The sequence below is a fragment of the Heterodontus francisci genome, chromosome 7 (assembly GCF_036365525.1).
Source record: "Heterodontus francisci isolate sHetFra1 chromosome 7, sHetFra1.hap1, whole genome shotgun sequence".
Taxonomy (NCBI): Eukaryota; Metazoa; Chordata; class Chondrichthyes; order Heterodontiformes; family Heterodontidae; genus Heterodontus; species Heterodontus francisci.
This window is the reverse complement of record NC_090377.1, coordinates 77,686,346-77,711,791: the sequence shown is the minus strand read 5'-3', so window position 1 is coordinate 77,711,791 and position 25,446 is coordinate 77,686,346. Positions and strand designations below refer to the sequence as shown.

At 42.1% G+C, this 25,446-nt stretch overlaps 1 protein-coding gene across 1 annotated transcript in view; it reads right to left on the bottom strand.

Annotated features, from left to right (window-relative positions):
• The window catches only part of mtx2 (metaxin 2), a 105,305-nt gene that overhangs the window by 40,611 nt on the left and 39,248 nt on the right, over window positions 1–25,446 (bottom strand). Inside the window, exon 4 of the mRNA XM_068035488.1 lies at window positions 9,845–9,917. Within this exon, the coding sequence (XP_067891589.1) occupies window positions 9,845–9,917 (73 nt within the window). The remainder of the gene's footprint in view (window positions 1–9,844; window positions 9,918–25,446) is intronic.

The following is a 25,446-nucleotide window of genomic DNA, read 5'->3' as shown; positions in this document are numbered from 1 at the left end:
TTAGGAAGGCAAATGACAGGGGGTGGGGGGGGGGGGGGGGGTTGGGGGGAGATAGTGGTGTAGTGGTAATGTCACTAGACTAGTAACCCAGAGCCCCGGGAATTTTAACAAAAAGCTACACTACTGGTGATCATGAAACCAATGCCGATTGTTGTAAAAACCAATCTGGAAAGGAGATCTGCAATCCTTACCTGGTCTGGCCTATGTGTGACTCCAGACCCACAGCAATGTGGTTGCCTCCTAACTGCCCTCTGAAATGGCCTACCAAGCTACTGAGTTGTATCAAACCACTACAAACTCTAAGAATAGGAAGGAAACCGGACGGACCACTCGGCATGACCTAAGCACCGGAAACGACAACGGTAAACCCAGCCCTGTCGACTCTGCAAAGTCCTCCCCACTAACATCTGGGGGCTTGCGCCAAAATTGGGACAGCTGTCCCACAGACTAGTCAAGCAACAGCCTGATACAGACATACTCACGGAAACATGCCTTGCAGACTATGTCGCGACACCACCATCACCAACCCTGGGTATGTCCTGACCCACTGGCAGGACAGATCCACCAGAGGTGGCGGCACAGCGGTATACAATCGGGAGGGAGTTGCCCTGGGAGTCTTCAACATTGACTTCGATCACATGAAGTCTCATGGCATCAGGTCAAACATGGGCAAGGAAACCTTCTGCTGATTGCCACCTACGCCACCACACTGCACACACCCTCCCCCCCCCATCCACCCCCAACCTCAGTTGATGAATCAGTGATTCTCCATGTTGAACACCAAATGGAAGAAGCACTGAGGGTAGCAAGGGCATAAAGTGTACTCTGGGTGGGGGACTTCAATGTCCATCACCATCACCAACAGTAGCTCGGTAGCACCACTACTGACCAAGCTGGCCGAGTCCTAAAGGACATAGCTGCTAGACTAGGTCTGCGGCAGGTGGTGAGGGAACCAACAAGAGGCAAAAACCTACTTGACCTCATCCTCATCAATCTACCTGTCGCAGGTGCATCTGTCCATGACAGTATTGGTAGCAGTGACCACCTTGTAGTCCTTGTAGAGAAGTTGTCCTGTCTTCACACTGAGGGTAGCCACCATCGTGTTGTGTGGCACTACCACTGTGCTAAATGGGATAGATTTCGAACAGATCTAACAGCTCAAAACTGGGCATCCATGAGGTGCTGTGGGCCATCAGCAGCAGCAGAATTGTATTCAACCACACTCTGTAACCTCATGGCCTGGCATACCACCACTCTACTATTACCATCAAGCCGGGGGACCGACCCTGGTTCAATGATAGTGCAGGAGGGCATACCAGCAGCAACACCAGGCATACTTAAAAATGAAATGTCAACCTGCTGAAGCTACAACACAGGACTACTTGTATGTCAAACAGCGGAAGCAGCAGGCAACAGAAAGGGCTAAGTGATCCCACAACCAACAGATCAGATCTAAGATCTGCAGTCCTGCCACATTCAGTCATGAATGGTGGAGAACAATTAAACAACTGACAGGAGGAGGAGGCTCCACAAACATCCCCATCCTCAACGATGAGGGCTCCCAGCACATCAGTGCAAAAGACAAGGCTGAAGCATTTGCATCCACCTTCAGCCAGAATTGCCGAGTGGATGATCCATCTCGGCCTCCTCCTGAGGTCCCCAGCATCACAGATGCCAGTCTTCAGCCAATCCGATTCACTCCATGTGATATCAAGAAACGACTGAAGACACTGGATATTGAAATGGCTATGGGCCTTGACAACATTTTGGCAATAGTACTGAAGACTTGTGCTCCAGAACTTGGCCCCTAGCCAAGCTGTTCCAGTACAGCTACAACACTGGCACCCACCCAGCAATGTGGAAAATTGCCCAGTTATGTCCTATGCACAAAAAGCAGGACAAATCCAACCCGGCCAATTACCGCTCCATCAGTGTACTCCTGATCATCAGAAAAGTGCTGGAAGGGGTCGTCAACAGTGCTATCAAGAGGCACTTAAACAAGGGCAATTATGAGGGCATGAAAGCAGAGCTAGCTAAAGTAAACTGGCAAATAGGTTAAGGGATAGTCAGTAGAGAGGCAGTGGCAGACATTTAAGGGGATATTTCAGAACACACAGAAAAGACGCATTCTAATGAGAAAGAAAAATTCCAAGGGGGGGGTGGGGAACCTTCCATCCGTGGTTAACTAAAACAGTTAAAGATAGTACCAAACTTAAAGAAAAAGCATATCGTTGCACAAAGATGGGTGGCAGGTCAGAAGATTGGACAGAATGTAAAAAACAGCAAAGACTGACAAGGAAGATAAAATTAGAGTACGAGAGAAAGTTAGCTAGAAATATAAAGATAAATAATAAGAGTTTCTATAGATTTTTTTTTAAATGTTAACAAAATGAACGTTGGTCCTATAGAAAGTGGGTCTAGGGAATTAATAATGGATAATAAGGAGATGGCAGATGAATTGAACAGGTATTTTGCATCGGTCTTCACCATAGAGGATACAAGCAACATCCCAGAATGAGCTGTAAGTCAGGAAATGGAAAGGCGGGAAGAACTCAAGAAAATTACAATCACCAGGGAAGTGGTACTGAACAAATTGTTGGAGCTGCGGGCTGACAAGTCCCCGGGTCCTGATGGACTTCATCGTAGAGTCTTAAAAGAAGTGGCGAGTGAGATAGTTGATGCGTTAGTTTTAATTTTCCAAAATTCCCTAGATTCAGGGAAGGTTCCACTCGACTGGAAAATAGTGAATGTAACACCTTTATTCAAAAAGGGAGACAGAAAGCAGGAAACTACAGGCCAGTTAGCTTTACATCTGTCTTGGGGAAAATGTTAGAAGCTATTATTAAAGACATAATAGCAGGGCACTTACAAAGGTTGAAGGCAATCAGGTAGAGTCAATATGGTTTTGTGAAAGGGAAACCATGTTCAACCAATTTATTGCCGTTCTTTGAGGGAGTTACATGTGCTGTGGATGAAGGGGAACCAGTGGATGTATTGTACTTAGATTTCCAGAAGGCAGTTGATAAGGTGCCACATCAAAGGTTATTGCAGAAAATAAAAGCTCATGGTGTAGGGGTAACATATTGGCATGGATAGAAGATTGGCTAGCTAACAGGAAACAGAGAGTAGGCATAAATGGGTCATTTTCTGGTTGGCAGGATGTAACAAGTGGTGTGCCACAGGGATCTGTGCTGGGGCCTCAACTTTATACAATTTATATAAATGACTTAAATGAAGAGACCAAAAGGCATGGTTGCTAAATTTGATTACACAAAGATAGGTAGGAAAGTAGATTATGAAGAGGACATAAGGAGGCTACAAAGGGATATCGATAGATTAAGTGAGTGGGCAAAAATCTGGCAGATGCAGTATAATGTTGGAAAATGCAAAGTTGTCCATTTTGGCAGGAAGAACAACAAAGAAGCATATTATCTAAATGATTGCGGAGCTCTGAGATGCAGAGGGATCTGGGTGTCCTAGTGCATGAATCGCAGAAGGTTAGTATGCAGGTACAGCACATAATTAGGAAAGCTAATAGAATGTTATCATTTATCGCAAGGGGAATTGAATACAAAATTAGGGAGGTTATGCTTCAGCTATACAGGGTATTGGAGAGACCACATCTGGAGTACTGTGTGCAGTATTGGTCTCCTTATTTAAGGAAGGATGTAAATGCATTGGAAGCAGTTCAAAGAAGGTTTACTAGACTGATACCTGGAATGGCCGGGCTATCTTTTGAGGAAAGATTAGACAGGCTAGGCTTGTATCTGCTGGAATTTAGAAAAGTAAGAGGCGACTTGATTGAAACATATAAGATCCTGAGGGGTCTTGACAGGGTGGATGGGGAAAGGATGTTTCCCCTTGTGGGAGAATCTCGAACCAGGAGTCACTGTTTAAAAATAAGGCATTGCATTTTAAGATAGAGATGAGGAGAATTTTTTTCTATCAGAGGGTCTTGAGTCTTTGGAACTCTCTTCCTCAAAAGGCAGAGTCTTTGAATATGGTTGATAGATTCTTGATAAGCAAGGTGGGGGGGGGGGGGGGGGGGGTGAAAGGTTATTGGGGTAGGTGGTAATGTGGAGAAATCAGTTTAGCTATGAACTTATTGAATGGTGTAGCAGGCTCGAGGGGCCGAATGGCCTACTCCTGCTCCTAATTCATATGTTCGTATCGTATGTTTGTACTTGCTCAGCAATAACCTGCTCACTGATGCTCAGTTTGCGTTCCGCCAGGGTCACTCAGCTCCTGATCACATTACAGCATTGGTCCAATCATGGACAAAAGAGCTGAACTCCAGAGGTACAGTGAAAGCAAGGCAGCATTTGAACGAGTACGGCATCAAGGAGCCCAAGCAAAACTGGAGTCAATGGGAATCAGGGGAAAACTCTCCGCTGGTTGGAGTCATAACGAGAACCAAATGGTTGTGGTTTTGGAGGGCAATCATTTCAGTCCCAGGACATCACAGCAGGAGTTCCTCAGGATAGTGTCCTAGGCCCAACCATCTTCAACTGCTTCATCAATGACCTTCCCTCCACTATAAGGTCAGAGTGGGGATGTTTGCTGATGATTGCACAATGTTCAGCACCATTCACGACTCCTCAGATCCCGAAGCAGTCAGCGGCCATATGCAGCAAGACCTGGACAACATCCAGACTTGGGCTGATAAGTAGCAAGTAACATTCATGCCACACAAGTGCCAGGCAATGACCATCTCAAACAAGAGAGAATCTAACCATATGCCTTTCATGTTCAATGGCATTACCATCGCTGAATCACCCACTATCAACATCTTGGGGGTCACCATTGACCAGAAACTGAACTGAACCAGCCACATCAATCTGTGGCTACAAGAGCAGGTCAGAGGCTGGGAATTCTGCGGTGAGTAACTCACCTCCTGTCTCCCCAATGCCTGTCCACTAGAGTGTGATGGAATACTCTCCATCTGCCTGGATGGGTGCAGCTCCAACACCACTCAAGAAGCTCGCTCCATCCAGGACAAAGCAGCCCACTTGATTGGCACCCGATCCACCACCTTCAACATTCATTCCCTCTACCACCGATGCACAGTGGCAACAGTATGTAACATCTACAAGATGCACTGCAGCAACGCACCAAGGCTCCTTAGACAGCACCTTCCAAACCTGCAATCTCTACCACCTAGAAGGATAACTGCAGCAGATGCATGGGAACACCACCACCTGCAAGATCCCCTCCAAGCCAAACACCATCCTGACTTGGAGTTATATCGCCGTTCCTTCACTGTCGCTGGGTCAATATCCTGGAACTCGCTTCCCAACAGCACTGTTGGTGAACCTACACCCCAACTACTGCAGCAGTTCAAGAAGGCAGCTCACCACCACCTTTTCAAGGGCAATTAGGGATGGGCAATAAATGTCGGCCTAGTCAGCGGCACCCACATCCCCTGAATGAATAAAACAAAACGTTGGCCTTTATTGCCAGAGGACTGGAGTACAAGAAAAAGGAAGTCTTGCTACAATTGTATAGGGCTTTAGTGAGATCACACCTGGAGTACAGTGCGCAGTTTTGGTCTCCATATTAAAGCAAGGATATTGTTGCATTGGAAGAGGTACAGCGAAGGATCACTAGATTGGTTCCTGGGATTAGAGGCTGAGTAAATTGGATCTATTCTCTGTGGAGTTTAGAAGAATGAAAGATGATCCTTTGAAGGGGCTTGACAGGGTAGACACTGAGGTTGGGGAATCTGGAACACAGGGACACAGCCTCACGATAAGGGGTCATCATTTAGGATTGAAATGAGGAGAAATTTCTTCACTCAGAGAGTTTTGAATCTTTGGAATTCTCCATCCCAGAAGGTTGTGGATGCTTCATCGTTGAGTATATTTAAGGCTGAGAAAGACAGATTTTTGGTCTCACAGAGAATCAAGGGATGTGGGGAGCAGGTGGAAAAGTAGAATTGAAGCAGAAGATCAGCCATAATCGTAATGAATGGTGGAGCAGACTCGAGGGGCTGCATGGTCTACTCCTGCTTGTACCTCTTATGTTCTTATTTAAGATAATTGGTCAGCAGGTGGTTATGATCTGAAATGCACTATCCCCGAAAGGATGGTGGAAACAGTATAAGCAGTAACTTTCAAAAGGAAGTGGATATAGACTTGAAAAGGATAACTTTTCAGGGTTATAGGAAAAAAACAGGGCTATGGGACCAACTGAATAGGTCTTTCAAATAGCCAGCATTAGCATGAAAGGCAAAATTATGTTCTTCTGTATGATTCTACAATTCTAAAAGTATTCACTGGGCGAGGCATTGAACACTAGTGAGAATGATGACCAGAGTATGAAAGAGGAGGAACAATGTTGCTTCTCCACAGTGGATGGAGTGGTTGGAGTCTCCAACTCTGCGTTTACCAGCCAGCTTTTCAGGCACCATGCAAGTGGTGTGAACAGATATCTAAAAAGCTGACTGCTCCTAGCTGATGAACCTAACACAAATTTTCCATTTATGACTGGCTGAAAGCCCCTTTTCACTCAAAAATGAGTCACACATGCATACATATTTGGGAGGGATTAATTCTCACATTTTATAACACATTGGATAACGTATTTACAGAGAATTAGTGTGTGGATGCTGTTTTGGCAGAGTCATTAATCTACAGCAACAAATTGCTGTAGATATATCAAATATATAATATCAAATTCCTTTAATATAGAAAAATGTTCCAAAGTTCTTTGTGGAGGCATGACCAAAAAATGGACACTGTGTCAAAGGTGGTGATACTAGGAGGGATGAACAACGGTGTGTTTTAAGGAACATCTTAAAGGGGGGTAGGAAAGTGCAGAGGGAGGGAATTCCGGAGTATGAAGTCGGCAGTTGATGACACAGATGGAAGTAGTCACAGAAAAGGAGGGTTTGAGTATGGGTTTGTAAAGCCAGAAGACATTACAGGAAGGGCCTAGGCCATGAAGAATTATGAGATCCTTTAAGGATCTCATGAGATGATGAGAATTTTAAATTTGAGGCATTGGAGGGCCAGAAGTCAACATAGGTCTGCCGGAACAGGGGTGATCGGTGAATGGATTAAGATACAGAAAGCAGATCTTTGGATGAACTGAAGTTAATGGAAATGGAAGATGGGTGGCCAGCCAGCAGAATATTAGAATATGAGAGTCTGGAGAGGACAAAGACATGGATAAATGTTTCATTTATTTTAATCATTCATTTCTCTTGAACAGCCTTCAGAGAAATTTCAAATCCATTTTTTTTTTTTTTAAATTCTGGCATCTCACTTGCTCTTCTATGTCCAGCAACTTTGTTTCACACACTTTTTCCAACTTTACCCCTCCATTCCTCTAAATCCTAGTTCCTGTCCCTATCTGCAAACCAAAGATGCAGGGAATCAATGGACAGGGATTAGGAGTAGGAACCTGGCTGTTTTTGTCCCGCCTTACAGCCAATTGTATTATGTATTGCATTATGGACAACTGTACTATTGCATTGTACCTAGCTAAGATAAGCTAACTCAACACAAATAAAACCTGGGGTCTTCCTGGTCACTATGGCTCGGTCTCTTTTTCTCTTCTCTTTGGCCTCCTTATCTCGAGAGACAATGGGTAAGCGCCTGGAGTGGTCAGTGGTTTGTGGAGCAGCGCCTGGAGTGGCTATAATGGCCAATTCTAGAGTGACAGACTCTTCCACAGGTGCTGCAGAAGAAATAGTTTGTCGGGGCTGTTACACAGTTGGCTCTCCCCTTGCGCTTTTGTCTTTTTTCCTGCCAACTGCTAAGTCTCTTCGACTCGCCACACTTTAGCCCCGCCTTTATGGCTGCCCGCCAGCTCTGGCAAACACTGGCAATTGACTCCCACGACTTGTGATCAATGTCACAGGACTTCATGTCGCGTTTGCAGACGTCTTTAAAGTGGAGACATGGACGGCCGGTGGGTCTGATACCAGTGGCGAGCTCGCTGTACAATGTGTCTTTGGGGATCCTGCCATCTTCCATGCGGCTCACATGGCCAAGCCATCTCAAGCGCCGCTGACTCAGTAGTGTGTATAAGCTGGAGATGTTGGCTACCTCGAGGACTTCGGTGTTGGAGATACGGTCCTGCCACCTGATGCCAAGTATTCTCCGGAGGCAGCGAAGATGGAATGAATTGAGACGTCGCTCTTGGATGACATACGTTGTCCAGGCCAGTAGTACACAAGATAATGTGCACCCCCCAATAGGCAACTGGGGAATCATTTGTACTCATTCAAATTCTTTAATATCTTCGTATAGAAGATGCCACTGCCCAATCGTGAAGACAGGTAGTTGGGCTATTCCAAGGGCTCTGTCAAGGATGTTCTTCAAAAAGTTGGTAAAGATTAGTGACAGCAAATCACCTTGTCTTTATATTCTCCTTCAGAGGTTGGGGAAGGGAGCAGGAGAAAAATAAAATCCTTCTCAGATAGCCAGCTGGGATTATAATATATTGTTAGGGACCCAATGAGCTATGAAATAGCTTACTACCACAACAATGCCACCCTTTCTCAGTGCATTTATGAAATCTATATTCACATTAATTCTTTAGTTTGTATCCAAAGCCACTGATATCAGTACTCACGGTAAACTTGTAGTGTCACTGAAATAACTGTGGCTTAAAATGCAAGTGTGTAGTCAAAACAGATTTAAAAATTGTTAAAACATTTAATGCCAAATGACACACTGCCCGAAGTAATTTCCAAAGAATTAGTCTAATGTTCTCAGTCACCCTTTTAGGGCCTCTTGAGCAATGTAGTATTCCCCTGTTGAAGGGGGAGGGCAGCTGATTGCTCTTAGGTCTCTACCCATTGCTGTTCAATAACCAACTGCTAGGAGGTATGGTTAGGGTGACTTCTTCCTCCAATTTTCTCTTCCTTTTCTCAACACCTGCTGCTATGGAATTATAGGTGCACTCCAATAAAATACATATTTTCTCTTGATAGCTCTCAGCAGTAAATGTTTAGTAACATCTTCAGCATTTCATTTTAATGAAGCTTAACAGAACTGTCAGTAAAGCTTTTGCACAAACATACACAAATTATGTTTTGTTTCATATCTTGAAAAGCAAAAGATACAGAAAACTGTTTTACCCAAATGCACAAAAACTGCTGTTAAGGTCAGTTCATATACAGTTCACACTAACAGCAGGCTCTGTCGTGGTTCTTTTGAATAGATTCATTCTTCATTGCCTTCACAAGCAGCCTTAGGGTAATAGATGAGGTGAAATGCATGAACAAAAGCCTCATCTGCATCCATACGATAAGTGCATCACAAAAGAATTGCAGGTCTCTTTGAACATAGTGATCTCCAAGCTTTTATTCATGTGTGTTCAGGCACAAAGGAAACCCCAATAAAGGCCAAGAGCATCAAATAGACACTAAGATCCAAATGTCAGTCTCAGGAATTTTGAGTCTATCCACCATCTAAATCTTTTTCTTTACTTAGGACAGTATAGATAAAGGTATAAGTGAATTCTACTGAAAAACATAGTTACTAATTTGCTTAATTAAAAAAGTGTGTGGTTGGTATGCAGAGCATTTATGGTCATATGTTTGAACAGTTACATTGTATGTAATCTATGTAATGTGCTACTTTGCATACAAGGTCATATCATCACAGACAATCCTAGTTTACACACACCTCAATGAAAATTCCCAAACTGCAACCTTTAGTCAATTATTCCTCAAATAAGCAAGGCTGAGAATGAAGACGGGGTAATGCAAAAATATATGTAAAAAAAATAGCTCATGACCAGTACAGTGCTGTTTATAGGTTACTGGATTAGATATGTTGCCATGGAATCACAAAACAACCCCTCCAGGAATTTAATTCAGCTCCAGACTTACCAGATGGGGACATGTACTCTGCATTTGCCCTACAAACCACCTGGACTGGCAGATTGCACATCCGCAGAAATGCCTGAAACACAGCAATATTTTGTTGTGAAACTAACATTTCAAAAATATAGATTATATCAAACCAATTATCACAATGCAATTTAGACAAATAAAAGGGTAAACACAACTTTAGTCAGCAGAGCTGGAGTTCGTCCAACTGAAAAATGATCCAAAATATCAAGATAGGATTTCTCCCATTCCCCACCATATAGACATATATAAATAAGACCTGAAAATATTCCAGTAATGAGGGTTGTGTTAAATGTGTACACTTAATTCTTATGATATTAGTGGCTTAAATTTAAAGATGTAAACCATAAATAATATATTTTTAAATTAAATGAACTGATTAGTCAAAATAATCCAATGATCTCAAAAAAATCTTTTCAGCAACAGGGATGGGGGGGGGGGAGGAAGTGGGGAGAGGATGACTCATGAATTTTGTTTGATCTTATTTTTATAGCACAATACAAACAGCAGCACATATTTCATTAGGCTATCAAGGTCCTATTTTACTCTAAATGCAGCTTTCTGTTTACTTAGCTTTACAATCATAGAAATGGTGCCAATAATATTTTTCCATCAAAAATACTGAGAATTATACACAAGTATCAGAGTTACAAGTGCTACATCTTTTCCTCATCAATTCTAATGCAATTCTAAACTGGTTCAAGCTAGAAAAAGGAAAATCTGACTGTGAAGTAAAGTAACAGAAATTTACAGGTTTGACACACAGCAATTCATAATTATTTTGCTTGGCACACATGTTGAGAGTGCCTCCCCAAAGACTTAGAGGAGCATAATGTTAGAGACAAACAATTTGCTGGCACTTTGCCTCAGTTTGCAATGCTGCCAACCTTCAACCATGTTTCAAATGATTCCACCAACCATTTTATGCACTATATGAAAGCAAAGTAACTTAGCCTGAGGTAAACTTTATAATTGTGTCACCAGGTTGCTCACTGCTGCTGCTATGAAGAGCACTGTCTGAGCTGTGGTGTATTTGTGCTGCCAGCCACCTAGCTGACTGCATTGGCCCAGGGTGGCACACTAAGACTGGGGTCCTGTGCTAAACTGCCAACATGGAATTCTCAGGATATTTGCATTATATTAAGATTAATGCAATGTCAATTTTCTGTCTCTAAAGAGTAGGAAGTAGATTTTTTTTGCTTCCACACTGCAGTACTAGAAACTCCATCTTTCTTCTCCAAGAGCATTTGTTTGCATATCAGCAGGTAAAATCAAAGAAGTAGGCTGCGCAATTTTACTTACAATTATAACTGGGATATTTGTTTGATTTCTCATGATCCTTTTGTATAAGCTGGCAGGACATGATCATTAACAACCAAGTACTGGAATATGCAACAGAATCAGTACTGAGACTGTGATAATCAATGCTCAGATGCACAGTTACTGAAGCATGCACTTTATGGAGAATTGGTGGATAGCAAAGGAAAGCAGGGAAAAGGTGCCACAAAGATACAATAAAGGTTCACGTGATGCAGTGCAACATGGTCATTGACTCTTGGGAAATCCTGACCACAGATACCAATAATATGTTTCAGTGAAAGGAGAAGTGAAGTGCTTTGAGCTGCAACACCATGCCAGCATGGAGGCAAGATGTGAGAGACAGAAGGGTTAGCAAAATCAGAGGTATCAATTGGTGAATTATCCAAAAATGTGGTTATCTGTTTGTGGTAGACATTGTCATCTACAGGCCTGCATGGTCATCAACAAACTGCTCTACCAGGATCATATGCGCCCTTCTTTACTGGCACATTCATCCTAAAGCATGTGGGACACACAACTAGTATTGCTATTGTTATATCTCATCGTAATTTTAAAAAAACAAAGCATGTACTAGATAATTTGACAAAAAACATGCACAGAGGTTTCTACTGGAACTGTTTCACAATCTCTTTATAAAGACAGAACTAATCATTGACCCACTAGGGGTCAGCTAGACAGAAGCCATGCTTCTGATTGACAGCTCCATGATCAGGCAGAGAAATTATTCTGCACCCTTTGGTCAACTCACCAGTATTTCCTGTTCTATCAGCATGGAAATGATCACATAAAGACTCTATGGGGTAAATTTGACCTCATAAGTTTGAGTTGCGGGCACTGGTCCAGGTTCAATGTGATGAGGAGAGTTAGTGAAACAAAATGCCTTTGTTTTTTTCTGACTGGGAACTGAGGGGATTATGTTGCAAGCTAATGAAATCTGTTGTTGCAAGTTAATGAAATTTGTTGTTCCAATTTCTTGTTGTATAAGTTTTTACTTTTAATAAATCTGATTCATAGAGTATAGCCTAGCCACATAGTCTACCAGAGTGATTATTCTTCTATTATCTGAAGACTAAGAGGACATGACAGGTCTTGCATCATTTACGGTGACCAAATCACAGTCACAAGGCTGCAATATTTGGGGTTGGGGTGGAGCGGTGGGGGAACAAGATAAATCAGATCGTGCGCACGGGGTGGAGGTGGAAGCGGGGGAGGGAGGTAACAACAGGTTAGCTTGGGAGGGTCAGAGGGAAGCACTCCTGCTCCTGCTGGCACACAAGAAGTGTTGGAAGTGCAAGGACATGATGGATCTGGCAGCTCTCGTCATCCTGTGGCTGCCAGTTTCCCAAGCCCTGGAAACTGGCCCACAAACATTAAATCCAACTGGCTGCTATAATCTTATCCATATAGCTTTGTTTAAATATTAAAATTACTGTCCTGCCTCTCCAAAGCTGGTTACTTGTTCACTTGCCCTCCACTTCAATCCAAACACAGGTAAACCAGAAGTAGAAGTAGGGTTGGGGTCAAGTAGCCCATTTTTAAAAATAGGCTGGCATGGGCTGCTTCATTATCACAGGCATTATGAATGCAGCTGCAAACAATGGAACAGTCAGTGAATAGCCCCACTCCTGACATGATAGAGGGAAGGTCATTAATGAAGCAGCTGAAAAGGACTTGGCCAAGGACAGCATGTTTACCTGAGGGAATAGAGGGGTTGGAAGGTAGAAAACTATATACAAAAATCAAAATAAAAGGAAAAAAATCATTAGCACCAGTCAGAAAGAATAAATACATATGATGCTTATGGTATATTACTAGTAGCAAGTAGAAAATATTAATAGTAAATGAATATGGTTTGCTGTTGTGCAGTGAACTTGTGGTAGCTGTAAATATGCCCAAAAACTCAATGAAACACATAGTAAATTATTTCACAGTATGTGTCATTTCAAAATATGTAGTCCCTACCATAAGGTTAAGTGCTTAGATTGTATACAGGTTTTTCCAACTGGTACATGTAATAGTTCTATTTAATATGTTACTGATTTTTTCTAAACATCTAGTTATCTGTACACTATTTCTTTAAAAAAATGATTTAATAATTTTTGAAGTAAAATTGTACTTTCTTCAGTTAGTACATATAATTTGTTTCCTAATAAGGACATAAGAAATCAGAGCAGGAGTAGGCCATTCGGCCCCTCGAGACTGCTCCACCATTCAATATCATAGCTCATCTGATTATGAACGTCAGTCCATTTTCCAGCCTGCCCCCCAGAACCCTTGTCAATCAAAAATCTGTCTAACTCAGCCTTGAATATATTCAATGACCCAGCCTCCACTGCTCGCTGGGGAAGAGAATTCCAAACACCAATGACCCACAGAGAAAAAATTCCTCCGCATCTCCATCTTAAATGGGAGACCCTTAATTTGAAACCGTGCCCCCTAGTTCCAGTTTCCCCCACGAGGGGAAACATCCTCTCAGCATCCATCCCGTCAAGTCCCCTCAAAATCTTACATGATTCAATAAGATCACTTCTCAATCTTCTAAACTCCACTGACTGCAGGCCCAACCTGCTCAACCTTTCCTGAAAGGTAAACCCTTCATCCCAGGAACCAGTGTTGTGAACCTTCTCTGAACTGCTTCCAATGCAAGTGTGTCCCTCCTTAAATAAGATGACCAAAACTGTTCGCAGTACTCTAGGTACAGTCTCACTAATGCCCTGTATAGCTGTAGTAAGACTTCCCTACTTTTATACTTCATACCCTTTGCAATTAAGGCCAACATTCCATTTGCCTTCCCACCTTATTTGCTGCACCTGCATGCTGACTTTTTGTGATTCAGGTACATGGACACCCATGTCCCGCTAAACCACAGCATTCTGCAGTCTCTCTCTCCCCATTTAAATAATATTCTGCTTTTCTATTCTTCCTGCCAAAATGGACAACTTCACATTTTCCCACATTATACTCCATCGGCCAAATTTTTGCCCACTCACTTAACCTATCTATGTCCCTTTGCAGACTCTTTGTATCCTCCTCACAACTTGCTTTCCTACCTATCTTCATATGATCAGCAAATTTGACTACAAAACAGTTGGTCCCTTCATCCAAGTTATTTATATATTATATTTGTAAATAGTTGAGGTCCCAGCACTGATCCCTGTGGCACTACACTAGTTACAGTTTGCTAACCTGAAAATGACCCAATTATTCCGATTCTGTTTCCTGTTAGCTCGCCAGTCCAATATCCATGGTAATATATCACCCCCAACACCATGAGCTTTTATCTTGTGTAGTAATCTTTTATGTGGCACCTTATCGAATGCCTTTTGGAAATCCAAATACATTACATCTACTGTTCTCCCTTTATCCACCCTGCTTGATACATCCTCAAAAAACTCTTAATAAATTTGTCAAACACGATTTCCCATTCACAAAACCTTGTTGACTCTGCCTGATTGTATTGTGATTTTCTAGATGTCCTGCTACTTCCTCTTTAATAATGGATTCTAGCATTTTCGCAACAAGACATTAGGCTGACTGGCCTATAGTTTCCTGCTTTCTGTCTCCCTCCTTTCTTTAACAGAGGTGTTAGATTTGTGTTTTTCCAATCCACTGGGACCTTTCCAGAATCTAGGGAATTTTTAAAGATTACAACCAATGCATCCACTATCTCTGCAGCCACTTTCTTTAAGACTCTTGGATGCAAGCCATCCAGTCCAGGGGATTTGCCAGCCTTTAGTCCCATTAGTATTCCCATCACTTGTTCTCTAGTGATAGTTCTAAGTTCTTGCCTCTCTTTCGCCTCCTGATTTTCTACTCTTCAAGATACCTATTGTGCCTTCCACTGTGAAGACAGATACAAAATACTTGTTTAAATCCTCTGCCATTTCCTTGTTACCCATTATTAATTCCCCAGTCTCACCCTCTAAGAGACCAATGCTCACTTTAGCTATTCTTTTCCTTTGCTGGTTTCTAAAATTTTCCCCAATCTTCTGACCTACCACTAATCTTCACAGCATTGCATGCCCTTGCTTTCAATTTGATACCACCCTTAACTTCCTTAGTTAACCACGGATGGTACATCCTTCTGGTAGAGTCTTTGTTCCTCAATGGAATATACCTTTGTTGGAAGTTGTGAAATTTCTCCTTAAATGTCTGCCACTGCTTCTCTACCATCTTACCTTTTAACTTTGCTGTGACCACGGCGGGAGCAACACACTGGCAATTCAATCCCGTCACTCCACAGGTTGCAGCATATTATTAAGCTTTCACACCCAATCGGAAAACAGCTAAAGTAAACACTCTCGTAACTCCTGGAATAAAATAGACTAAACCAGGTATCTTTAGACAACAACAAATGAACTATTTATTTAAAAATTAAATCTTAAACACTATTAAGATAATCCTATGTGTAAAGATCTTATAACTTCTTATTTTAACCTAACTCCCGCATTCACACACATACACTCAAAAAAACTAAGATAGCCGGTTTATAAGTGGAGTTTTTAAAAATTAGCTGTCTCTTAAGAATAAATAAAATAAGTAAGTTTTTGTAGGTTACGTTCCTGATGGATAAAGTCTTCTAATGTGAGAAAATAATCGAAGGTCACTCAAAGTCATCCTGTGGATTTGATGAAAATAGTCCTTCAGAAGATAGGCATTCAACTCTTCGGCTGCAACAAGCATTAAACAGTTCTTGGAATGATAAACACAGCAAAACAAATGGTGTCTTGAAAAAAAGGCTTTTCTTCTTTACTAAGGGAATTCACTTGGCTTGTAGCTCTTAGTAGAATTTTTGCAGAGAGAAACAGCTTCTTTTCTCTTCAGTTCGCCTCTCTGGAAAGTCTCTCAGAACTAACTGGTTTCAGCTGGTTTCTGCCAGTTCCACACAGAGCCAAGTGGAAACATTACCATGTGACACCTCTCTCTCCTGCTGTTGCCCAGGGTAACAAAAATGCAGTTGGTATACTGTGTCTCCAGAAATTCCAAAACTTTCTCCCTTAAAGGTGCACTGTTTTTAACAAAGTCTTAAACGCTCACACAGCGCTGGATTTTACGTCGGGCGGACAGGAACTGGCCACCGACGTAAAAGTTGGTGGTCATCCTGCTTCCGCCTAGCCTGGGAATGTGTCCCACATTTAAGGGTCCCCAGGCTTTAACTGTTCCGAGGCGGGACTTCCACCCACTTGAGGGAGGAAGTCCTGCTTCACTGAGCTGCCGGTCAATCATCGGGCCGGCAGCTCTTAGTCCCAGCAGTGCCACCAGGAGCGGTGGCCACTGCTGGGACTGCAGCCCAGCCAAGGACATGGAGCCCGGAGTGCAGGTAAGTTTGGGTTGCCTCGCCGGGGGTAATCGGTTGGGCCCTGGCAAGGAAAGGGTGATCGTTTGGAAGGAAGGGGGCCGTCTTGTGTCCTAGAGGTGGTTGGGGTGGTGCAAAATTCCAGCCACACTGTTTTTAATCCGAGGAGAAAAAATAGTTACAGGTCCGTGACAACCTATTTTCCCAGTCCCTGGTAGGTTCTAGAATGTATTGTTCCAAGAAACTGGCTCCATATACACTCTATGAACTCATCTTCCAGGCTACCTTTGCCAATTTGATTTGTCCAATCGATGTGAAGATTAAATCGCCCAGGATTATTGCTGTACCTTTCTTGCAAGCCCCCATTATTTCTTGATGTATATCTATCCTACTTCGTAGCTACTGTTAGGGGGGCCTATAAACTACTCCTACTCATGACTTCTTTCCTTTGCTGCTTCTTATCTCCACCCAAACTGATTGTACATCTTGATCTTCTGAACCAAGATCATTTCTCACTAATGTACTGATCTCATCGTTTATTAACAGAGCTACCCCACCTCCTTTTCCTTTCCTCCTGTCCTCCCGAAATGTCAAGTACCCTTCAATATTCAGCCGAAGTTCAATATAGATTCACAATTATAACTCGTATTCCATCGTCCGACTATATGATTAAAAGCTTTGCATATAATGCTTGTTGCACATCGTATGTGTTGGTCACTTTAAATTTACCTGCGGCACAAAAAATGCACATTCCACTATTTACACTAGTTTAACCATGTTGCTTGGCTCAAATATAGGACAGGTAAGAAATATGTCAAATCAAGAATTCACAATCCACAGAAAGCAAGTAAAATGCTTAGCTTTTTTTTTTTAAGAGCTACCAAATATGAACTAACCACCTTAATTTATCAGTGGCAGAAAGAACTTTCTGCAAGTGCTGCAAGCAGCTATCTTACTTCTCTACTAATCTCCATTCCTCTACGTTAGTTACGCACATTAGAAATGCTTCCCTCTGGAGCCTAGGGCTTCAGTGCTACTGCATTGTGCACCCGGGACTTGCTTGTGTGAACTTTGGTACCAGCTGTAGTTCATGGACAAATTGTAGCTAAAATATTCAGCCAGGGACTGATGAAAAAGTAGGAATTTCAGCATTCTATCATCTTACGTTATTTGGAAATAATTTAATGAGAAATCTGCAACCAGTTTAATTAATTGGGAGAACGCTTGAGCTGGAAAATAGAGCTAATCGTCGCAAAATCAGAAGAGTAAGTGGTGGTGGATACTGCCTGCAATGTGCAGGGCTCAAGGCAAGGACTTGCTACATTAACCTTGAGCACAATGTAAAGAGCAGTAAATCACCCACACAATGCCATACAGTACAGGTAAGCGAGGAGTCTGGGTAGCAGAGGACCTCATCAAAAAGGGCTTTCCACCTCCCATGGAAAGACGTCAGTATTATTCCCTGTCGTTTACCTATCTGCGCCAAACAAGTTCTCAACATCATCATGCAAATGTTAATTGAAATCTATTTGGGTCTTTGAAACACTGGTTGCAAGAGACACATATTAAAAGAAAAAGCAATGTGGATCTGAGGACCATATTATTTCATATACAAGCCAGATATTAGAAGATATCATCCATAAGCAATTCACGCTCTATATGGCTGCAAGCTAAACTTGATTCAAGGCACTTCTGCATGTCTGCTGTGAAAGTGCTTTAATTTGGCATAGCAAAAGCCTGCCTATAGAAGTATAAGTGCTGCTGGCTTTCCCCATGCAATTCCTTTGCTTCAGCCAATTGTTTCTAAATTGAATAGCTAAAATGGAACTCCACTCACTTTATGATTTTCAAAGACTCAGTTGGAAGATTCGAAAATGGACTAAGATTTCAGACAGATTATTATTTTGCTTTTAGAATCAGTTTAAGTAATGCAAGTGAAATACTTACTTCTGAATTATTGGCTGCATGTCTTTTATTTCTGTATATTTAAATATTTTAGAAGTAAATTTGATTAATTTCAGTCTCAGTGATACAAACTGACAGCAAGGCATTTTATTCCTTTCGGAAAGCACGGGAATGCCTGTTGGGCAGCCTGTGTAACCTCTGACATAAAATGTGTCAATGAAAGATAATCGTTAATCTTGCAACACACTACTCCCATTCATGGCACGCATAAAGGTGTAAGTTTGAGATAATAGAGAACACAGATTTCTCTATGGAAACTGCATTCTGCTGCGAACACAAATAAAGAAATTGGGAGAAAGCCTGTATTGTCATATTGAGATGTGGTCCTTGTTTTTTGGTTACGGGGTTGGGGGGAGGCGGTGGAATCAAGCGAAACTTATAATTTTTCACATCCATTCTGTCAATGGAAAACAGTGTTTACAATGTTGAACACTCAAGATGAGCTTATTTCCAGGAGTACTTTTTTAACATTAAAGTATTACTTACATATATGTTTTCCTTTATTTTATATTAACATCTGCGTCACTAAAAAATCTTGTGCATTCTTATCTTTTGAATCTTTGAGTTGTTTTGTTTCCTTGTCTTTAAATTTTAAATCTGTGGTTCATACTTTACTAATTTGTGGAAAAATTAATAACGTGCAGCTGTTTACTCTTCTTCCTTTCTGCATCTTATTTTGAAATACCGCTTGTACAACTGCACAAATACAACCAATCTTGACAGTGCAATCTCAAACTCAACACTGAGTTAGCTTTGCGCAACAATGACAAAATAACGGCAAGGGACATTTAGAAAACCTCTGTCAGACTCACTGAACAATGTCACAGTCGGTCCATTGTACAGCCTGTGGTGAAACAGTGAATGACAGATCACAACTAAGAATTTCCGTGTTAATCTGCGCTTGCGCTAAATCCTGAAGTTGCAGTTAGATTCAGAGGGGTACCCAATTCAGACAGTTCACCGTTAACACCCCGCAAATTCCGGATCAATATATTTGATACAATCAGAAACTCCACAAGGGGACAAGGACTCAGAAGCTCAAAAGAGTAATGGTGAACAGGAAGATTTGATTTAATTACGTTGCAGAGTTGGTGGTTGTGTGAAATAGACTGCCCAGGAGACAGTGGAGGGAGCCTGACTGTGTTGGTGAATTCAAGGTGAAGCTGGATGCCTGTTCAGCAAGGAGAGTGGTCAACTGAAATGGCAAATGGACTTCTATACAATATTTTTCAGACTTTGAGATCAGCCTGATGGACCATTAGCATCTTCTCTGATGCTGTACATTCCTAAACTTGCAGTCACTGGATTGACTGAAGAATTTGAAGAATTCAGCATTAGAAATACACAGCTTAATTTAAATTATAACAGGTCCAAAAACATTCTTGTCAAAATCATTCTATGTCTTTTATATTTTATAAGGGGATACTGAATAGTGGCCATCTGAAGGATACTGTTGAATGGCAGATTTGAAAATTCATTTCAAAACTTGCTACACTGTACTACCCGTCACCTAAATCTTCACCTCAACCAAATCAAACAGCTATTATTGTATTGAATGGCGGAGCAGGCTCGATGGGCTGAATGGCCTACTCCTGCTCCTATAAACCTGACTTGGGGTGCTTGATGCTGGCACCAATTGGGGTGCTGGAAAATCTTCCATTCTGCAGGAAAGATTTTCCTTATTTTGCCAAGTACAAAATATTTAAACTGAAAATTAATAGCCTAATTCCATTTTTTTTCTCTCTTCTTGTTTCAGATCTTTACTCAGTGGCAGCAGTCCTCCTCCCAGTTCTCAGGCAATGCCATTCACAAGCAAAATATTAGGTATGTGCGTGAAAGCAACCAAGGGATACTCCAACTTTTCACCCTTTCCTGTGAGAAAGCAACTGGACTTCACTTACTATGTTCACCCAAGTTCATAAACAAAATGAGGAACTCCTACAGAAACGATACATCCTATCATTCAGTTGCACAACAGATTGCAGTAACAGTACAACACTGCCTCCATTTATTCAGCATCACTGTGGGATTTCTCCCTATTCTTTTGTCTTCTGCATACACCAAAGAGATAGTTTCCATAAAGCAGGCCAAATCTTCTATGAACTGAAATCTGAATCATTAGATGAACAATGAGAGACCTTCAAAGATGAGATAGTTCAGGGACAGACTAGATACATTCCCATGAGGGGAATAGGAAGGGCATCCAAAGCTAGAGCTCCCTGGATTACTAAAGATATAGAGATTAAAATATAACAACAAAAGGAAGCTCATGATAAATGTCAGGTTCAAACTTCAGTGGAGAACCAAGCTGAATACAAAACGTACAGGACAGAACTTTAAAGGGAAATAAGATTATATGAAAATAGATTAGCAGATAACATAAAAGAGAACCCCAAAGTCTTTATAAATGTAAATGGTAAAAGGGTAATCAAAGGAAGGGTAGGACCAATTAGGGATCACTACAGAAATCATCTTACTGAGGCAGAATTTTTTTTTTTTTTTAATTCATTCATGGGATGTGGGCATCACTGGCCAGGCCAGCATTTATTGCCCATCCCTAATTGTCCTCGAGAAGGTGGTGGTGAGCTGACTTCTTGAACCACTGCAGTCCATGTGGGGTGGGTACTCCATGCATGGCTGAAGTACTAAATGACTACTTTGCGTCTGTCTTCAGTAAAGATGATGTTGCCAATGTCACTGTAAAGATGGTAGTGGAGAAATTGGATAGGATAAAAGTAAATAGAGGAGGCACTTAAAAGGTTGGCAGTGCTCAAAGTAGAAAAAGTCTAAATGGGATTAACGGACCCTTTAATTATTTTTTTGTCTTGCTGTGCATGTGCAACTTAACTTAAAAGGGTTGACTTGCGCGTGGCAAATTTCGGATTGCCACACGGCCACGCAATTTACAGGAACACTGGATGGGTGCGTTCTAAGTTGCTGAGGGAAGTAAGGCTGGAAACTGCAGAGGCTCAAGCCACAATTTTCTAACCTTCCTTAAAAATGGGAATGGTGCCAGTGGGATTGGAGGATGCAACTGTTACGCCGCTATTTTAAAAAAGGGGAGATAGATAAACCCAGCAATCAAAGGTCAATTAGCTTTTTGTTAGTGGTAGAAAATCTTTGAGACTAATCCAGAACAAAATTAATGAAAGTCAGCACAGATGTGTCAAAGGCAAATTGTGTTTGACCAACTTGATAGAGTTCTTTGATAATGTAATGGAGAGGGTGGATGAGGGTAGTGAGTTGGATGTGTATATGAACTTTCAAAAGGAATTTGATAAAGTACCACATAATAAGACTTGCTAGTAAAATTGAAGCATATGGTATTAAAGGGGCAATGGCTATATCGAAATAAAATTGAATAAGGAACAGAAAGCTGAGAGTAATGGAGAACGGATGATTTTCAGACTGGATAGAAACATGCAGTGATGTTCCCCAGAGGTTGATGTTGGAACCATTGCTCTTTTTGATATATATTAATGCAAGGGATAATTTCAAAGTTTCCAGATGACACGAAACAGGGAAATGTAGTAAACAGTGAAGAGACTGGTAACAGACTTCAAGAAGACACAGATTGGTGAAACAGGCAAAGATATGGGAAATGAAATTTAACACGGAAGTGTTAAGTGATCCATTTTGGTAAGAAAAATGAGGAGAGGCAGTCTAAACTAAATGGCAAAATTATAAAGAGGATGCAAGAACAGAAAGACCTGGGGATGCATGTCTTTGAAGTTGGCAGGACTAGAACATAGAACAGTACAGCACAGTACAGGCCCTTCGGCCCACTATGTTGTGCCGAACCTTTAACCTACTCTAAGATCAAACTAACTACCTACCCTTCATTCTACTATCATCCATGTACCTATCCAAGAGTCGCTTAAATGCCCCTAATGTATCTGCTTCTACTACCACCGCTGGCAGCGCATTCCACACACCCACCACTCTCTGTGTAAAGAACCTACCTCTGACATCTCCCCGAAACCTTCCTCCAATCACCTTAAAATTATGCCCCCTGGTAATAGCCCTTTCCACCCTGGGAAAAAGTCTCTGGCTATCCACTCTATCTATGCCTCTCATCATCTTGTACCCCTCTATCAAGTCACCTCTCATCCTTCTTCGCTCCAGTGAGAAAAGCCCCAGCTCCCTCAATCTTTCTTCATAGGACATGCCCTCCAGTCCAGGCAGCATCCTGGTAAATCTCCTCTGCACCCTCTCTAAAGCTTCCACATCCTTCCTATAATGAGGCGACCAAAACTGAACACAATATTCCAAGTGTGGTTGAACCAGGGCCTTATAGAGCTACAGCATAACCTCGCGGCTCTTAAACTCAATCCCCCTGTTAATGAAAGACAACACGCCTTCTTAACAACCCTATCAAGTTGGGTGGCAACTTTGAGCGATCTATGGACATGGACCCCAAGATCCCTCTGTTCCTCCACACTACCAAGAATCCTGTCTTTAAGCCTGTATTCCGCATTCAAATTCGACCTTCCAAAATGAATCACTTCACACTTTTCCAGGTTGAACTCCATCTGCCACTTCTCAGCCCAGCTCTGCATCCTGTCAATGTCCCGTTGCAACCTACAACAGCCTTCCACACTATCCACAACTCCAGCAACCTTTGTCTCATCGGCAAACTTGCTAACCCAGCCTTCCACTTCCTCATCCAAGTCATTTATAAAAATCACAAAGAGCAGAGGTCCCAGAACAGATCCTTGTGGAACACCACTGGTCACCAAGCTCCATGCTGAATACTTTCCATCTACTATCACCCCCTGTCTTCTATGGGCCAGCCAATTCTGTATCTAGACAGCCTAATTTCCCTGTATCCCATGCCTCCTTACTTTCTGAATGAGCCTACCATGGGGAACCTTATCAAACGCCTTGCTAAAATCCATATACACCACATCCACTGCTCTTCCTTCATCAATGTTTTTTGTCACATCCTCAAAGAATTCAATAAGGCTTGTGAGGCATGACCTGCCCCTTACAAAGCCATTCTGACTGTCTCTAACCAAACCATGCTTTTTCAAATAATCATAAATCCTGTCTCTCAGAATCCTTTCCAATAATTTGCCCACTACCGACGGAAGACTGACTGGTCTATAATTCCCATGGTTATCCCTATTCCCTTTCTTGAACAAGGGAACAACATTTGCCACCCTCCAATCATCCGGCACTACTCCAGTGGATAGTGAAGACGCAAAGATCATCGCCAAAGGTGCGGCAACCTCTTCCCTCGCTTCCCGTAATATCCTTGGATATATCCCGTCTGGCCCCAGGGACTTATCTGTCCTCATATCATTCACAATTTCCAGCACAGCCTCCCTCTTAACCTCAACCTGTTCCAGCATATCAGCCTGTTCCACGCTGTCCTCACAAACGACCAGGTCCCTCTCACTAGTGAATACAGAAGCAAAGTATTCATTTAGGACCTCCCCTACCTCCTCCGACTCCAGGTACAAGTTCCCTCCACTATCCCTGATCGGCCCTATCCTCACTCTGGCCATCCTCTTGTTCCTCACATAAGTGTAGAACGCCTTGGGATTTTCCTTAATCTTACCCGCCAATACTTTTTCATGTCCCCTTCTAGCTCTCCTAAGTCCAATCTTCAGTTCCTTCCTGGCTACCTTGTAACCCTCTAGAGCACTGTCTGATCCTTGCTTCCTCAACCTTGTCAGCTTCCTTCTTCCTCTTGACTAGCTGTTCCACATCTCGTCATCCAAGATTCCTTCACCCTACCATCCCTTCCCTGCCTCATCGGGAGCAAGTGCTCCCTAACCAACCTCCACATTTCTGTCGTGCATTTCCCTGAGAACATCTGTTCCCAATTTATGCTCCCCAGTTCCTGCCTAATAGCATTGTAATTCCCCCTCCCCCAATTCAATATTTTCCCATCCCGTCTGCTCCTATCCCTCTCCATGACTATAGTAAAGGTCAGGGAGTTATGATCACTATCAACGAAATGCTCTCCCACCGATAGATCTGCCACCTGGCCTGGTTCGTTGCCCAGCACCAAGTCCAACATAGTCTCCCCTCTAGTCGGCCTATCTACATATTGACTAGTTGAGAAGTCGATTAGAAAGGCACATCAGATCCTCAGCTTTATAAAGAGAGGTATAGAGTTAAAAGGGGAAGGAAGTTATGCAAAACCTTTATAAAATACTGGTTAGCTGGAAGCTGGAATTGTGGGCAATTCTGGGCACCACACTATAGCAAGAAAGTCAAGGCCTTAAGAGAGTGCACAGGAGATTTACTAGAATGGTTAGAGGGATGAAAGACTTCAGTTAAGTAGAGAGACTAGATAAACTGTGGTTGTTATCCTTACAGCAGAGAATGTTAAAGGGAGATTTCACAGAGGTGATCAAAAGTTTGAAGCTTTTTGATAGAGTAAACAAGAAACTGTTCCCAGTGGTATAATGGTCATTAACCAGAGGACACAGATTTAAGCTAATCGGAAAAAGAACCAGAGGTAGCTTGAGGAAAAGAAATTACTGGGAAAAAAAAAGTGTCCGTTTCCACATGTGATGATGACACCCAGCTCTACCTGACCAACTCTCTCCATGACTCCAGTGTCTCTAAATGGTCACATTTGTCTGACATTAAGTACTGGATGAGTGCTAAATATTGGGTTTTGTGGAACCACCTTAAGATGCTGTAAGTGAAAGTCACCAGTGGAAGTGATGTCACGTCACACATGACCAGGGATCTGTGGGTATAGCCCGACAGAGTGAGATGTGTGTAGATGTGTTCATGTAGTAGTTGTGTATATATATGTTCCAGTTAAGTTATAATAAAAATCCACATATTCTTTGGATATCACCTGTAGTCCTGTGAATCTTAAACAGTTCACATAAGAAATGGACAAGTAATATTCATGGTGACAATGTCTGGGATATATTTTTTCTGAAGAACACCAACTATTACATCGCAGCATCATTTGATTTGATTTTCTGAATAACACAGTAAGAGGAAACTAGGAACTGCCGATTGTCTACCT